General features: G+C 41.3%; 1 protein-coding gene and 1 long non-coding RNA gene across 14 annotated transcripts in view; one reads left to right on the forward strand and one right to left on the reverse strand.

Annotated features, from left to right (window-relative positions):
• The window catches only part of LOC140118262 (uncharacterized), a 41,462-nt gene extending 39,683 nt beyond the window's left edge, over positions 1-1,779 (forward strand). Inside the window, exon 4 of the long non-coding RNA XR_011853163.1 lies at positions 1,043-1,779. This is a non-coding gene — a long non-coding RNA (uncharacterized lncRNA). The remainder of the gene's footprint in view (positions 1-1,042) is intronic.
• The window catches only part of DMD (dystrophin), a 1,566,296-nt gene that overhangs the window by 1,069,616 nt on the left and 478,326 nt on the right, over positions 1-18,354 (reverse strand). For 12 of the 13 annotated variants that reach the window (XR_011853162.1, XR_011853161.1, XM_072135923.1 and 9 more), the window contains 2 exons: positions 4,830-5,008; positions 751-885 (listed from right to left, as the gene is read on the reverse strand). Coding sequence is in view for 11 of the 13 variants with exons in the window: in XM_072135923.1 (XP_071992024.1) it covers positions 751-885; positions 4,830-5,008 (314 nt within the window). In the remaining 2 variants the exon portion in view is untranslated. The remainder of the gene's footprint in view (positions 1-750; positions 886-4,829; positions 5,009-18,354) is intronic. The other variant, XM_072135922.1, reaches the window with a different exon arrangement.

Below are 18,354 nucleotides of genomic sequence, written 5' to 3' on the forward strand. Positions count from 1 at the left end.
TTTGTTAACGCAAACCTGTCACCAGGACTGTGATTTTTAGCTGGTGTTAAGTTCCAATTGTCTATGCTAAGCTGATTTTAAAAATGGCTTTGTCAAAATTCTGAATTATTTCGGTAGTTTTTATAATTTTAATTCACATTACCTGTCTCCCTGCCAGCAGTATGTGGTAAGCATCAGGAGAGAGGTAGCCGCAGCATTGTATGGCTGTGTCTCTTCATACATTGTTCCTCTCCTCCACACCACCCCCCTCCCTCTCATGACTGCTCAATGCACATGAAAGTAAATTGGGAGGGGTGAGGGAGCTGCATGAGTTTGTAGGAGACTGACACAGGCACTCACAGGCTGCAGCTGCCCCCTCCCTGAGAGCTCACCACATTCTGCTGGCAGAGAGTCAGGTAATGTGATTAAACTTATATACCTATAACTTAAGTACTGAAATGATTCCAAATGCTGAAAAGGCATTAAAATCAGCATAGCATAGGGTGATGGAACCTGTCAACAACTAAAAATCACATCCCTGGTGATAGGTCACTTTAAGCCACTGAATGTACATTTAAGTGTTTATATCTGCAATATTTTTCTGTCAAATGAATAATGTCTTTATTTATTTTTTATATTATTGCATTGCAAAAGCTTTAAACACACACATATTTCCCCACATTTACTAGACTGGACCTCTAACAGTACACTCACATGCAGCATGCCAAAAGCACGTTAAAATTGTTTACACAGTAAAAAATTTTAACAGACCTGTTGAGGGAACTGCATCCCTTTTTGGTCAGGGTACATGACATAAGCAGCTTGTGTGTAGGCATAGCTTTTGAAGCGAGGTTTGGGAGGAGGTGAAGGGGTGTGCACACGTCCCTGTGCTACATTGACAGTGATCTACGAAGGAGAGATGAGAGGACAAAAGGCACACACAGATTGGTAAAAGCATACAGACAAATATTCATCCATCATACCCTTAAATGATTTCATAAGGCATAAAATATTACTGCATATAACTATTTAATGTTCCCTTTATTTCATTCTCCACATTCAGCTTGCCATGTAAGGCTGTAGATTTGTGCCAGTGCCAAGCAACGGAGGTTAGAATGACTTTCACGGGAGGACAACAGGAGCACCGAAATGCAGAGACCGGTTAATGTTTTGCTGCCATTTTATAAAGACTAAACACATTCTTAAAATTTGTTTACATTGACGTTTTTGTAATAGTAAATAATATTTATGAAACAAAACACTAAGGCTACTTATTGGCGGAGATTTATCTTTTTTTTCTAAAGTTTAATGCAAGAAAGTTCCACAATTTGTTCAGTTTGTTTTTTGCCCATTTATCTCGTGGAGCACAGGTTTAGGATAGATTAAAATTATTTATCAAACAAATCTTGCTGTTTATACTCAAGTTAGTTATATCGGCCATCTGACTTTTACAAGAGTCGCAAAAAAAGGGGGCAAAGACAAACCTAGCCTCGGCTAGTGAACTTGGCTGAAAGGAACAGTAAAACCTGTGTCTTTTGTGCGCAAATATTTGCAACTTTTTTTCAGTTGTCCTAATTTATTGACCTTTTGAAATCAGCACTATAAAATACAAGAAAAAACACTTTTGTCAAATTAAACTAATAAAAAAGCCAAAACAGAAACGAATGCGAAAAGGTAAATCTCCCCCATCATCTCTTATAGGTATTTGAATTTTAATGCTCCTTCGAGGCTTTGCTTGCTTATTCTTCATCTGAAAATAGTGACCGGTTCATAAGGGTCAGTTATCTTAAGTCAGAACTTGTGTGTGTTTTTTTTTTGAGATTTAGAATCCGTTTGATTTAAAAAGTTACAATTTTCAAATATTCAAATGTGCCAAAAAATTAAAAACAATAAACTAAATTCCAGAGATAAATAACCTCCAACGAGTTACACTGTAGCTAACCTTTCAACAAACTCTATGTGGTGGTAGCATTGTTTATCTCCTTAAATAACTGAGGTAGAAATTCTAAATCTGTATTGTGCAACTTAAGTACACCTACTGTGATAGGCAAAGAGTGCTACCATCACTAAACAGTGATTAAATTACCGGTTTCTGAATTCTTTATCAAAATTATAAAGAGAGTAACGGTACCCCATACATGCCAGTTTATACTAGGGTACAGATGTGGCAAAAGCTTTTAAAACGGGAAGCTGTAGCACAAATGCCGATAAAGCATGCAATCTAAAACAATCCAGCCCACATATCGGTGCAAAGTTAACAAAAGTGGATCCTTATTCTTCCAAGAGAAAACCATAACACACAATAGTACAACTACTGGCAGTACTCTTATATACAGATAAGGATAATTTTGCCCCCAAACATACAGAATGTGAGTCCTATAGTTGTCCTGTACTGTGCCTACATACTGTGCACAGGTATGAGAAGTATTACTGTTCTGTCTAAACATGCAGGGTAGGTGTACTACTGTGATGTCTCCATACTTTATATTCTGGACAGCAGTAGACAGAAACATATACATAGAATACATATATACTTCCTCTGCACTGACCACTTTGCTGAGAACACTTTTATATTTGAGGTTTCGATCTGAGAGGGGACATGCCACTGCATGTGGACATGGCACCGTTTGCCCTATGGTTAAAATACCATTGGTGATAATGCTGATGAAGAGCTCTCTATTACTCAGGCTTTAAAGGAAATCTACCATCAGGATCATGGATTGTAAACCAAATACACTTACTTGCTGGTGTGTGCACCCTTTATTAGGAGCTGCTCTTCTTTTAACTTTTTATGCCCTAGATTTAAAAATTATGCAAACTAGCCTGAAGGACTCCAGGCTCCATTAACTTTTATGGAGCGTGGAGCCCCTCAGGCTCATTTTGAAGCCTTTTTTGTCAAATAAATAAAGACATAAAAAGCTTAAAGAAGAGTGGATCCTGACAAATGGGGCACACACTAGCATGTAAGTGTACTTAGTTTATAATCCATAATCCTGATGGTAGATGTCCTTTAACGCTGCAACTTTAAAGGAATCATTAACCACATCTCCTTGGCAATACCGTACGGGGCTAGGTATGTATGCCGCCCATCTTTAAAGAACCACTTCATTGCATAAGCCCAAACAGAATGAAATAGAGTGACAACGTTCTTACATTACCAACTTTATCCACTACACTATAAAATACATATCTATTCTAAGTCTATTCATCAAAATCACTTGGAATGGTTTGCCTTTTACTGGTGAAACAGTTGATGAAGAGTCCATCTTAAAAAATTGCTTTCACAAGACAAAAAAATTAATTTAAAGATGTTCTTTTAAACAGACAATGAGGGACGTAGTTTCTATAGTGGAGTAATTTATGGGGCTTTACTATTTTTTAGGCTACTATTTCAAGTCATTTGAAAACTGAAGAGGTCCCTCATGACATTGGTTTTGGAGATTTTCATGAAAACTTGAAAAGGGCACCTAATGTTCTAAGTCTTCAGACATAAAAAGTGAGATGGGATGCCAAGGATGAAAGTGTGCATAAAAATCCATGGCAACATAAATCAGACATTCGGTGAAAGTTAATTAGTTATTTAAGTGGAATGGATATTTGTCTGAAAAGCAGAAAATTTTTTTAAAAAATGAACATTTTCGCAAAGTTTTTGTTTATAAATAAACACAAAACATTATCCAATTTTTTTCAACTAACATGAAGTAAAATTTGCCTCTGGATATCAACGTCAAAATCACCTGGGTATATTAGATATATATGATATGATAAGAAAGTCATTAAGGGGTTAATCAGGAGTATTAGAGAAACTACTTGACCTATTTGAAATGACCATCCAAAATTGCATTAAAGAAGGGAGTAGGAAAGTTTATTAGAGAGGTTCACTATAGTGTAAAAGTATACAACCTCGTATATGTACAGTGGGGGGCAGTTATTATTGACTTTTCACCAGTTATTAGGCTATTTCTTTTTACCTTTCTACGCCAGTTGATTCCTTTTTATTAAGTGTCAGTGCCTTTTACAACATGCACACTTTTTTAATATTTATTGGCACTTTTAGTTTTCCAGTGCTTTTTTGTACAAGTTTTTGCGCACACTTAGAATTGCAAAAAGCTAAGCTTTTCAGCTTCGTGAACATGGTCAATTTTGGTAGTGTGCCAATCCATTAATTTAATCCCTTGCGCCAAAATCTAACATCACCATCTAAATGACTGCATAATTTGTGCACCAAAAACATGGACACTGCGGCAAAATTGATGAATGCCCCCCCAGTATATTTAATATTTAATATTGGAATGGTCCAGTTTATCAGAAAATGTCTGTAATCACCAATTAAGATCATAATGCAAAGCTATGAGCTAAAGGACCAATAAGTAATTCCTACTGTAAATACTGGAACCACAGATAGAATTCCAGGTCATTCAAGTAAATATCACCCATGTTTACATCTTGAAGACCAAATATGTAACTTGTGAAATATTTTCCACGCTATATTCTTATAGAACCCAGGAAAATAATTATATAGACATAAGTGCAAAGCATCCTTGCATCCACAATATTTATTAAAAATACTATTATAATAAATTAAAATTAGCATAAACATTTTTTTTTAAATGTTGTCAAATTGTTTTCAGTTTCGCAAATGCTTTAAATAGTGCAACAGTAACGAAATCCCTTTGCAGTGCAATGTAGACCTAAAAATAAGGAACATTTTGTTAAAAAACACCCTTTATTCTAAAGTGCTTGATATGATTAAAAAGTTTCTCACTTGGCATTTAGCTCTTGGTTCATGCTACTAACATTTTTTTAGAATATGTAATGCCTGTAATGAATACCAAAAAAACTTTCCATACTTGCTGAGAGAAATGCCGCTGATCAAAATGCCTGAATTGCTCTTCTGGATGGATTATTTGGCGAGGCAAGGTGTCCAATTCTCGAAGAGACTCAATGGATACTTTTTGTGGTAGAACTTGGAAGAGCGACGTTACATACATTAAAATGGACTTCTTGTCGGGATGAGCTGTTGCGATATCTGGAAATGAAAAAAAGAAACATGGGTGTGTGTCATTCACTGTAAATTATGCACATTGAATGTACCTAAAATCAGCTTCCAACCATGCAGCCAGACTAATGAGCAGAAGCTCGGCCTTTCCAGCACCCTCCCGGGACTAATTAGAGCTCTATAATCATCTGTAAACTTTTCTATAGATCTGGAATACCAATGAGTACAATCTCAATGTAAAAATGGTAATGATCTCTCATTTAAGCACATTCCAAACCATTATACTCTTTATTGTACTAGGGAAAGTAATAACTCAAGATTTATTAGGCCTCTGTATTCACGGCGAACAAAGCTGTACATCAGCTTTTATGTTATATTTGGTTATGCACATTTGATTGTGTGTTTTGCCAAAATATTTTAGAATGCATGCCTTTTTAAAAACCTATTATGACTAAATACACTTGATATATTTCTGTCAAAATGAAGGCAATGTGTAAGACATACTAATAAGAAGATGTTCTAGAAGTTTGCAGCAATATCATACACAGTGACTCCCATTATAAACCTGCATTCTCTGTCGTTAACAAATTTTATTCTAGAAAAGTAAAAATATGTGATGATTAGAGATGAGCGAACACTAAAATGCTCGGGTACTCGTTATTCGAGACGAACTTTTCCCGATGCTCGAGTGCTCGTCTCGAATAACGAACCCCATTGAAGTCAATGGGAGACTCGAGCATTTTTCAAGGGGACCAAGGCTCTGCACAGGGAAGCTTGGCCAAACACCTGGGAACCTCAGAAAAGGATGGAAACACCACGGAAATGGACAGGAAACAGCAGGGGCAGCATGCATGGATGCCTCTGAGGCTGCATAATCGCACCATTATGCCAAAATTATGGGCAACAGCATGGCCATGACAGAGTGACAGAATGAAGCTAGATAGCATCTAAAACATCCAATAATTGACCCTGACACTATAGGGGACGGCATGCAGAGGCAGCGGCAGCAGGCTAGAGAGTGTCATGGCGACATACCCTAAATGGACTCAGGCTTCAAACCAATGGGTGGCAGAGAGGAACCAAAGGAGGTGAGCAAGAAGCGCTCAAATAATATCGGTACATGATAAAAGTTTGCCAGTATATTTTGTGGATTACACAGCAGGGTGGCGACAAAGTTAACATGGAAGCCATGAAAACAACCCAAAATTCTGCCTGACACAGCTCGTTTGATAAGGGGACGATGTATGGAGGCAGTGAACTAGTAGTAGATTAAAGGTGCTGCAGTTAAAACTATGTTAGTTGGATCTTGGCATGGAGCTGGCGCTCCGCTGCCAGGCGAGCTTTCGCCAATCCAAGCCCCTGTCTATAGGCTACTCCCCAAACAGCACTTCTAAGAACCTTTTGTATAAGATCAAGTGTAGTAGCGTTCTTATAAGTTTAGGATATGGCGGGTGAGGGGAATGTAAACAGATGCGCAAGAAGCGCTGAAATAATATCCCTAAATGGTAAAAGTTTGCCAGTATATTTTGTGGATAACACAGCAGGGTGGCGACAAAGTTAACAACTTTGATGTGGAATCCATGAAAACAACCCAAATTTCTGCCTGACACACCTCGTTTGATAAAGGGACGATGTATGGAGGCAGCTATATGGACGACTTTTGGAGGTAGCAATGGAGACAACGTGTGGAGGCTGCTATGGAGACAATTTAATTTGGATAGTGCCTGTATGTGGCAGTCCCAAACATTTTTCAAACCAGAGGAGCAGGTAGGTGGCCCTCCAGTAAAATGGGATAGATTGAGTGCCTGTATGTGGCAGTCCCAAAAATGTTTCAAACCAGAGGAGCAGGTAGGTGGCCCTCCAGTAAAATGGAATAGATTGAGTGCCTGTATGTGGCAGTCCCAAAAATTGTTCAAACCAGAGGAGCAGGTAGGTGGCCCTGCAGTAAAATGGAATAGATTGAGTGCCTGTATGTGGCAGTCCCAAAAATTGTTCAAACCAGAGGAGCAGGTAGGTGGCCCTGCAGTAAAATGGAATAGATTGAGTGCCTGTATGTGGCAGTCCCAAAAATGTTTCAAACCAGAGGAGCAGGTAGGTGGCCCTCCAGTAAAATGGAATAGATTGAGTGCCTGTATGTGGCAGTCCCAAAAATTGTTCAAACCAGAGGAGCAGGTAGGTGGCCCTGCAGTAAAATGGAATAGATTGAGTGCCTGTATGTGGCAGTCCCAAAAATGTTTCAAACCAGAGGAGCAGGTAGGTGGCCCTCCAGTAAAATGGAATAGATTGAGTGCCTGTATGTGGCAGTCCCAAAAATTTTTTAAAACAGAGGACCGGGTAGGTGGCCCTCCAGAAAAATGGAATAGATTGAGTGCCTGTATGTGGCACTCACAAAAATTGTTTCAAACAGAGGACCGGGTAGGTGGCCCTCCAGAAAAATTAAATGCATGAAGTACTATAGCAAGAGCCAGTGGGCCCTGTCAAAAAATAGCCATTTTCCTCTGCTTTACTGTACAAAGAGGAGGAGAAGGAGGAAAATGAGGAGGAGGAGGAGGAGTGGATCAATTATTCAGGTTGAGCTTTCTTCACCTGGTGGAGATTGGAAATTCTGAGAAATCCAGCCTTTATTCATTTTAATAAGCGTCAGCCTGTCAGCGCTGTCAGTCGACAGGCGTGTACGCTTATCGGTGATGATGCCACCAGCTGCACTGAAAACCCGCTCGGACAAGACGCTAGCGGCAGGGCAGGCAAGAACCTCCAAGGCGTACAGCGCCAGTTCGTGCCACATGTCCAGCTTTGAAACCCAGTAGTTGTAGGGAGCTGTGTGATCATTTAGGACGATGGTATGGTCAGCTACGTACTCCCTCACCATCTTTCTGTAAAGATCAGCCCTACTCTGCCGAGACTGGGGACAGGTGACAGTGTCTTGCTGGGGTGACATAAAGCTGGCAAAAGCCTTGTAAAGCGTACCCTTGCCAGTGCTGGACAAGCTGCCTGCTCGCCTACTCTCCCTCGCTACTTGTCCCGCAGAACTACGCACTCTGCCGCTAGCGCTGTCAGAAGGGAAATACTGTTTCACTTGTGCACCAGGGCCTGCTGGTATTCATGCATTCTCACACTCCTTTCCTCTCCAGGGATGAGAGTGGGAAGATTTTGCTTGTACCGTGGGTCCAGGAGAGTGAACACCCAGTAATCGGTGCTGGAATAAATTCTTTGAACGCGAGGGTCACGGGATAGGCAGCCTAGCATGAAATCTGCCATATGCGCCAGAGTACCAACGCGTAAGAATTCACTCCCCTCACTGGCCTGACTGTCCATTTCCTCCTCCTCCAACTCCTCCAACTCCTCTTCTTCTGCCCATACACGCTGAACAGTGAAGGACTCAACAATGGTCCCCTCTTGTGTCTCGCCAACATTCTCCTCCTCTTCCTCCTCATCCTCCTCCACCTCCACCTCCTCCGATATGCGCTGAGAAACAGACCTCAGGGTGCTTTGGCTATCAACAAGGGAATATTCTTCCCCCGTCTCTTGTGACGAGCGCAAAGCTTCCGACTTCATGCTGACCAGAGAGTTTTTCAACAGGCCAAGCAGCGGGATGGTGAGGCTGATGATGGCGGCATCGCCACTGACCATCTGTGTTGACTCCTCAAAGTTACTCAGCACCTGACAGATATCAGACATCCACGTCCACTCCTCATTGTAGACTTGAGGAAGCTGACTGACCTGACTACCAGTTCTGGTGGAAGTTGACATCTGGCAGTCTACAATCGCTCTGCGCTGCTGGTAAACTCTGGATAACATGGTCAGTGTTGAATTCCACCTCGTGGGCACGTCGCACAACAGTCGGTGAGCGGGCAGTTGGAGGCGGCGCTGCGCTGCCCTGAGAGTGGCAGCATCTGGGCTGGACTTCCTGAAATGCGCACAGATGCGGCGCACCTTCGTGAGCAAATCAGACAGATTGGGGTATGTCTTGAGGAAACGCTGCACTATCAGATTTAACACATGGGCCAGGCATGGCACATGTGTCAGTCTGCCGAGTTGCAGAGCCGCCACCAGGTTACGGCCGTTGTCACACACAACCATTCCCGGCTTGAGGTTCAGCGGTGCCAGCCACAGATCAGTCTGCGCCGTGATGCCCTGTAATAGCTCTTGGGCGGTGTGCCTTTTGTCGCCTAGGCTCAGCAGTTTGAGCACCGCCTGCTGTCGCTTAGCGACGGCACTGCTGCTGTGCCTAGAGCTACCGACTGATGGCGCCGTGCCCACGGATGGTAGTTCGGAGGAGGAGGTGGAGGAGGGGTGGGAGGAGGAGGAGGCATAGTAGGCCTGAAACACCTGGACCGAGGTAGGCCCCGCAATCCTCGGCGTCGGCAGTATATGAGCAGCCCCAGGGTCAGACTCGGTCCCAGCCTCCACCAAGTTAACCCAATGTGCCGTCAGCGATATATAGTGGCCCTGCCCGGCAGCACTCGTCCACGTGTCCGTGGTCAGGTGGACCTTGTCAGAAACGGCGTTGGTCAGGGCACGGATGATGTTGTCTGACACGTGCTGGTGCAGGGCTGGGACGGCACATCGGGAAAAGTAGTGGCGGCTGGGGACCGAATACCGAGGGGCGGCCGCCGCCATGAGGTTGCGAAAGGCCTCGGTCTCTACTAGCCTATAGGGCAGCATCTCCAGGCTAAGCAATCTGGAGATGTGCACATTAAGGGCTTGGGCGTGCGGGTGGGTTGCACTATATTTGCGTTTCCGCTCCAGCGTCTGGGGTATGGAGAGCTGAACGCTGGTGGATGCTGTGGAGGATCGTGGAGGCGACGATGGGGTTTTTGTGCCAGGGTCCTGGGCAGGGGGCTGACTAGCAGCTGACACAGGGGAAGGAGCAGTGGTGTGCACGGCCGGAGGTGAACGGGCTTGTTGCCACTGAGTGGGGTGCTTAGCATTCATATGCCTGCGCATACTGGTGGTAGTTAAGCTAGTAGTGGTGGAACCCCTGCTGAGCCTGGTTTGGCAAATGTTGCACACCACAGTCCGTCGGTCATCCGGTGTTTCCTTAAAGAACCTCCACACTTCTGAAGATCTAGCCCTCGCCGCAAGAGCCCTCACCACGGGAGCTTCACTAGTTGACAGTGGCGCTGATGCACCAGCTCTGGCCCTGCCTCTCCGTCTGGCCCCACCACTGCCTCTTCCAACCTGTTCAGGTCGAGGACTCTCCTCCGTCTCAGAAGCACTGTGTTCACCCGGCCTCTCAACCCAGCTTGGGTCTGTCACCTCATCATCCTCCGATCCCTCAGTCTGCTCCCCCCTCGGACTTCCTGCCCTGACAACAACTTCCCCACTGTCTGACAACCGTGTCTCCTCATCGTCGGACACCTCTTTACACACTTCCACTACGTCAAGAAGGTCATCATCACCCACAGACTGTGACTGGTGGAAAACCTGGGCATCGGAAAATTGCTCAGCAGCAACCGGACAAGTGGTTTGTGACTGTGGGAAGGGTCCAGAAAACAGTTCCTCAGAGTATGCCGGTTCAAATGCCAAATTTTCCTGGGAGGGGGCAGACTGGGGGGGAGGAGGCTGAGGTGCAGGAGCTGGAGGAGTGGGGATTTCGGTGACATGGGTGGACTGCGTGGAAGACTGACTGGTGGTGGACAAATTGCTCGAAGCATTGTCAGCAATCCACGACATCACCTGTTCGCACTGTTCTGGCCTCAACAGTGCTCTACCACGAGTCCCAGTAACTTCAGACATGAACCTAGGGAGTGTAGCTCTGCGGCGTTCCCCTGCTCCCTCATCAGCAGGTGGTGTCTCACCCCGCCCAGGACCACGGCCTCTGACCCCTGCAGTAGTTGGACGCCCACGTCCCCGCCCTCGTCCTCTACCCCTAGCCCTCGGGTTAAACATTTTTAAAATGAGAGTTATAACTTTTTTTTTTTTTTACTTCTTTTTGTTTTTTTTGGTGTTTTTTTGTGTGTTTTTTTTTTTTTTTGTGTTTTTTGTTTTTTTTTGAGTTTTTAAAACCAAACAATCCTATCCTATTGCTATGGCTATTTTCTAGCCAAGTATCAAAGGAAGCACAGTACTATGCCAGATGAGATGACACTGAGTTATTGCCTAATAGAAATCCAACCCCTACTGAATTTTGCCACTTCGGCCTTTGCTATGGATATGTGCGCCACTAAGCGCAGAACACAGCGGTCGCAAGTCTCACTACAAATTGCTCAGAATTGGCAAGTACATGCACTGCAGAAACTACAGCCACCAGCAGATCAACCAGAAATCAAATATATAGAACGCTACTGTAGGCTTCAAGAAGCTGTTTGTATTCTCCTATGGCTATTTTCTAGCCAAGTATCAAAGGAAGCACACTACTATGCCAGATGAGATGACACTGAGTTATTGCCTAATAGAAATCCAACCCCTACTGAATTTTGCCACTTCGGCCTTTGCTATGGATATGTGCGCCACTAAGCGCAGAACACAGCGGTCGCAAGTCTCACTACAAATTGCTCAGAATTGGCAAGTACATGCACTGCAGAAACTACAGCCACCAGCAGATCAACCAGAAATCAAATATATAGAACGCTACTGTAGGCTTCAAGAAGCTGTTTGTATTCTCCTATGGCTATTTTCTAGCCAAGTATCAAAGGAAGCACACTACTATGCCAGATGAGATGACACTGAGTTATTGCCTAATAGAAATCCAACCCCTACTGAATTTTCCCACTTCGGTCTTTGCTATGGATATGTGTGCCACTAAGAGCTAAACACAACGGTAGCAAGTCCCCCTGCTAATTCCTCACAAAATGGTAAAAGATGCAAATTAAAATAAAAAAAGTAGAACGTTATTGTAGCCCTAAGAAGGGCTGTTGGGTTCTTTGAGAATCACTCCTGCCTAACAGTAAGCTAATAGAACACCCTAACGCTTTCCCTGACCAGCAGCAGCTCTCTCCCTAGCGGCATCCAGAGACAGAATGATCCGAGCAGCGCGGCCAGCGGCTAGTCTATCCCAGGGTCACCTGATCTGGCCAGCCAACCACTGCTATCGACGTGTAAGGGTACCACGTCATGCTGGGTGGAGTGCAGAGTCTCCTGGCTTGTGATTGGCTCTGTTTCTGGCCGCCAAAAAGCAAAACGGCGGGAGCTGCCATTTTCTCGAGCGGGCGAAGTATTCGTCCGAGTAACGAGCAGTTTCGAGTACTCTAATGCTCGACCGAGCATCAAGCTCGGACGAGCATGTTCGCTCATCTCTAAATATAACATATCTTTTTTTCTGTAAAACCAATTTTTTATACAAAAACACTTTGGCAGTGTATGTACTATGCTCTGTGGGGACTGGGGGAGTGCTAAAAATGGCTCTCCTGGTGACAGGTTCCCTTTAAATATGTTAAGCAAAAATATGGTTGCGGGAATTAGATATACACCACTTCTTTACAGTATTTCACAGTATTTTGTTTCTACTTGAAGAACCATATTATGTGAAAAAATATGATTAAACAAACTGCATGATATTTTTTTTCATAGAATTCTAATATATGCACAATCTTTCCAGTAACATAATTGTTGCTCCTCAAATGGTTTGAAATGTGTAGTTTGATATTTTCAGAGCAAAATGACCACATATCCTACAGCTGTAAATGCAGCTCTGGTAAGCTAGGCACTGGATATCAGAGAAGGCTGCTTCAATTAAGGATTGTGAAATGGCTCTTGGTAATAATCACAAAATAGACATGCTGAGGACAAATAAGCAGCTGGTGTATTGTATTATGAGAGCCGGCTGATTTGATTTAGGGAAGTGTCTATGATCCATGCGGCATAGCCTATTACCAGCAAAACAGTAAATTGGAAATTTAGCTTTTACTTTCAAGAGAATCTCTCAAAATGAACAATTAAAATTGTGAATGTAAAGTAGAAAAGTAGCAATATGTTAACACATGCTGTGCCTTTCGGCTAGGTTTTTGAATAACAAGATGACTCCATGATAAGCATCCTTTTCAGGTCTTTATGCTGTTAGTAATCTACGGAGAATAGGTACTAATGCAGTTTCCAAATGGAATAAATATAAATGTACAGGGCATGAAGTAAAAGAGCGCAGTCAGTGGTCAGGTAATGATTGATTAGAGATGAGTCTCTACAGGTCTAAAAAGCCAGCAGGTATTTGTGAAAATTTACTGAGAAATGTACAGTTTGGATCATTTTTTTTAGGTCTCCTTGATTTTGAAAACAGCCTGCACATTCCCAGGATGTTGGACATACACAGAGCCCTTCCCCCCAAGTCTTTTCTCCGCCACACTGCCCACAGAGAGTATTTTGCTATGTCCTGCCCATTTTATCTATACAGAACTCCAGTCCTCTGCCTTCGCTGATCTTATTTGCCATACAGCGCCCCTCCCACTTTGTGATCTTCTGTCCACTGTGCCCCTGTAAATTATCATTTTTATTGTAAGATTTATTATAACTCTTTTGGGTATGAACCTAACCCACAGGTTCAACATTTGGATGTCTTTCCCTTTTTGTTGAATGTAAGCTATTGAGGTAGATGTAGCAGCCTGCCTCAGAACCGCAAGTTTTCTAGAAAACGGGCACATCTAAACAGGGCATTTCTAGTAAATTTTCAAGCGTTTTACACAAAAGATGCAAGAAAAGCTTTGCTCACATGTGCCTGTGGTCCAGATAAGTTTCAGTTCTGCTGCATTAACCTCTAAAGTCATACTGGAAAAAGGAAAGATGCCTATTTGCCACACCTTCAGGCTAATGACATTTTAGTCTCATAAACTTGCACATCACACATGCTAGAGTGATAATGAATCCTCCCCATTACATAGTAGGTTGGTGGTGGGAAATGAGAGGATTGGAAGGTGGCATAAGTTCAGGAAAAGTCCTAGGTCCATGGTCAACATAATTCACCACTGCCTTAATGAATTTTGTAATAAAACAGTACTTGAAATCCAAGTCAAGGCCAAAATCTTCAAGTACTGGCAGAGTGGTCAGAATTAGTCTTTGTTAAAAACCAGTGTATATTCACATGACAAAAGAAGTAATTTCATATCCAACACATTGCATTAAAATCTGCATATTTAATTTGAGAATTAAAAAAAAAAAACAGCAACTCCACATGGAAGTCCAGACTAGAACAATATTGAGAGATGGTAGAAATGTCATTGAACTCTACTACTAGAATGTCTGGCAAAGGCTAAGTACATTTTAGTATTAATAATTTAATTTTAAGGCAAGTAAGCAACACCTTAAGGCTCATAAATTAAATTTGAAAGCATATTTCTATACATTTTCAATAGCCCATACAATCATATTTCAGTTTCTTTTGCTTGGTAATAGACTATATTTCATCTTGTTGTACAATACTTGGTTTAAAGACTAAAGTAGTATGTAAGGAAGGATTCATTGGAAATCATTTGGTGGATTACATCTGACAGCAGACGTGAATAAAGCTCTGTACTATAATACACAATAGTCTGTATCTCTGCTACAAGTTCAGTAAAGTAAAGCTATACTATTAAATTGAATTGTAACTTTAGCCAATGATATGGTGCTGATACATGAATATTAACTGATACAGACATGATACATGATACATTTATTTTCAGCTTTCAATAGCGGTAATAACCATATCACTTAAATATTAATTAGGAAGTATGAAATGAACATTTCTAAGATTATCATTTACAATGTGGGCATACATAAAAAATACTCTCCAACTGGGGGTGGGGAGTTATCATTTGTTGGCACACTGTCTGATGTATCAGAAGGCTCCAGTCTCCTGAGATACCATATGGGTGGCTTCATTGCAAGACAATTCTACTCCAGGCCTTGCCCCACATAGAATTGAGTTATAGCCTTCGCCAGAACAAGCACAGGTTACAGCTAGTGTGCAGGCATGGAACAGTAATGCCCCACAGTAGTCCACTCCGCTGCCCTGCACAACACCCTTCACACCCCTCCTTGGCATGGAGGTGGCATAAGGGAAAAACAACAGCATTTCCTGATTGTGATTATAGCAAGGTTTGTATGCAAGATAAATCTTCATATTAAGTGTGTAAACCTACCATCTATGCTAGTCTCTTAAAAATCAGTGTTCAGATTGAGTTAGTGTTTGCTCCATGCCAAACGATTCCAGCAAGAATTTGGTAGATAGTGCTGTTGAATATCATACACACTGCTGGTCAATTTCTGCCATAAATGATCAACACTCTGACCAGCTACAATAATTTAGACAGACTACATGCTCATTCTCCACACGCCACATGTTTCAAAAGAAATTTTACTATCAGGGTTCATTATTCACCCTTAAGCAAAATGTATATCACATACTATGTCATCAATGTGGTCACTGGCCTAACTTGCCTTTTGAAATGTGTAGGATTTGAAGAATAAGATAACATAGCTGGCCTAAATTATTATAGACAGTAGGTGAGGTGATCATCAGTGGCAGATTATTAGGCAATAATTGATTAGCTATGTGACATAAACACTAATTATAACCTGAAGGCAGAATTTTAAGAGACTAGAAAAGGTGGTGAAGATGAACATGTAAGGGGTATCTCTTGAGATGTGTTCCGCGAACTAAATAAGATTCTAATAAAGGTTTATTTCATACTAGCTTATTAACATACTAATTTCAGAGACTTCAGAGGGGAACAGTCAGGGGGTGCCCCCACAAAAAAGATTCTCTGTATTCTATATAAAACTTTACTTTAAAATATGGGGGACATCATCCTGATAGTGGCTACTGAAATATAAGTTGTTCTCCTTCCTTGGATGAAGTTATCTCAGCGTTTAGCATTTATATTGTGAAATCTGATTAATTGGGGCTTGGAGGGCTCATAATCAGACATAGATTTATATAGTATGTGAAGGGACTTTTGTCAGATAATATTAATTAAGGCTCAACTTTAGGTAATCAGTTTCCACAAGCTGATATTTTTCAAAGTAGGCAAAACTATTTTATTCAGCCATGATTTAAACTGTTCACTTTACAGGAAAAGGGTCTGAAAGAGTACATCTCTTTTCCTTCAGGCAAGGGCATTTCAGTTGAAAGCACTGAATGACAGATGCAGCATTTTAACGCTTGCTGTAACTGAAAAACTGAATATGAGAAACACTAATTTGTATGATTTGCAGAAAAATAAGTCATACAATAAACTTGCAGCCCTCAAGTAGAATACATTTTCTACGTTAAAAAATGCTTGAACTTGCACTGATTTCACAAAATACAAAGATATGATTCATACAGTACTAGAAAGTTTCCAAAAAGGATCCCTACGATAGTATCGATTGGATAAGCTTCAATAAAGAACAAAATGGCCTAGTTGTCATTTGTAATAGACCCCAGACTGGGTGTCAAAACATCCCATCAATAAATAAAGGGGCCTTTCTTTTTGTAGAGGGTAGTAAATTATTTTACTGGACACACCCTGCAGAGTTTTGCTTATATCACACTGAAATACATTTTCCAAATATACTTTTTCAGCCAATTCACAAAACCAGTATATAATATGCAGAATCATCCTTCCACGCACTTTCTGTTTCATTTTATGTACAAAATTTTGCTAATAAACCAAAACTCACATGTCCAGGGCAAGATTAAAGGCATGCATCCCAGGCCCTCCACCACTACAGCGGAAGGCATGGCCTGCACAATGAATGCAGGTTCAGATTGCTCAACCTACAGATCACAGTACTTTGAAGAAGCTACTGTTACGGAGGCTGGTAATGAGTTTAAATAAGTAATTTCAGCTAGCCCAGCAAGCTGTATGGGAGTTTTGATGAGCAGGTACCTCAGTTTACAAGCAGGATACACAGACTCTAGTGAAACAGAATAATGGAAGGAGAAGACACTTGGGATTGGAGTAGATGGTAGAACTATGAAGAAGTATGAAGATCAAGCCAGCAAGCAACTGTAAACTAAACAGATGAAGTAAAATGAAACTAAAAGGTGTTGGAAGGTGTCAACATAGGGTGTTTAGGTATGCTAAATGGTGTGTGGTGAAGATGCAAAGAGTAGTTAAAGTGGAAGCTGGCATAATCTATATTACAAACCTAACTAAATGTCTGACATTTTAAAATTTGTTTGTATTTGTTGTATGGTGCGGATCGGTGCCACACATGTGGCCGTCTATGTGAATGAGGCCTAAGTTGTGGTTGGTAAAAGTACAAAAGTGAATGAACATTTAAGTTAATTTTATGTATTCAAAACTTATAGTACCTTATTATATGATGTTTATCATCAAAAATGAAGGAAGAAGTAAAACTGTTGAATAAGATTTTGATGTTCATCTTAATTTTCTAATTTCTTTAGTGACTTTAATTTTCCACATCATTATCCAAATTTTATTTCTTAATAAGAAAATCCTAAACACTTGCAGTTTTCACACTGAACACTGTGTTAGTTTAACATTTCCAGATCTGTATTTTACTGTACTCTATTTTAACTTTTCACCAGAGTTCTCATTCTCATTACATTCTCATTATTATGTTTAATATACTTTGTGCTTCAATTGCATATCATTTGCAAGGTGCTTGTTTGCTGTCACTGAATTCTGGATAACATTGAATGATCACCTGCTGACAATAGAATTCATGAAATGGGTAGGAATTGAATGTACACTAAAACATGTCTGCAAGAACAGACGATGGTTTGTCAATCAGTATGGTTCTGATTTAAAATAAACAGCAATAATGAAATTTGGGGGTACTTTAACCCCAAATCATAGTAGAGCAGGTGCTTCATTCCTTTTCTGTGGGGAAGCTAAAGATCGATAAGCATTACACCTGGCCATATTTGGAATTCCCATACAAGCGAATACAGAGGTTGTACCACAAGCCATTTTTTTTTGGGTGCACTTTCATGATCCATGAGTGTAACACCAGTCCCACCAGACAGGCGACAGCAGGTGACTTGATATAACTGGAATGCCCCTTGAACTAAATATAAATTACAATATGGAATAACTTTTCATTACGCTAAAGCTGATTTGGAGACCTGTCCGTTTGTTTACTTATTTTGTATAATATCAGAACATTGTATTTGTTTGTACAGTACATAGAACTATTTGGTCTGCATTTCCAAGTGTTTCCATAAATATATGTTTTCTTAGAATGTGTAACTATTCACTAGTAGGCAAGTTTCCACTTTAATTGAAATTTTGTGATGGATAATGATTACAATAAAAGTGATGCACTGTCTACAACCTTGATATATGACCCAGCAAAAATCCTTAGGCAAAGAGGGTATTATTAGAAAAGAGAGATTGGCTATATACACACTGTTCACAATTGGCTGAGTACTTTGTATTATCTAAAAACTGCACCACACAAACTTCCCAAAATAAACCCTTTGTACTGCAATGTTCTTTATGATTTGAGATCTA

This window comes from Engystomops pustulosus, chromosome 2 (genome assembly GCF_040894005.1).
Source record: "Engystomops pustulosus chromosome 2, aEngPut4.maternal, whole genome shotgun sequence".
Classification (NCBI taxonomy): domain Eukaryota; kingdom Metazoa; phylum Chordata; class Amphibia; order Anura; family Leptodactylidae; genus Engystomops; species Engystomops pustulosus.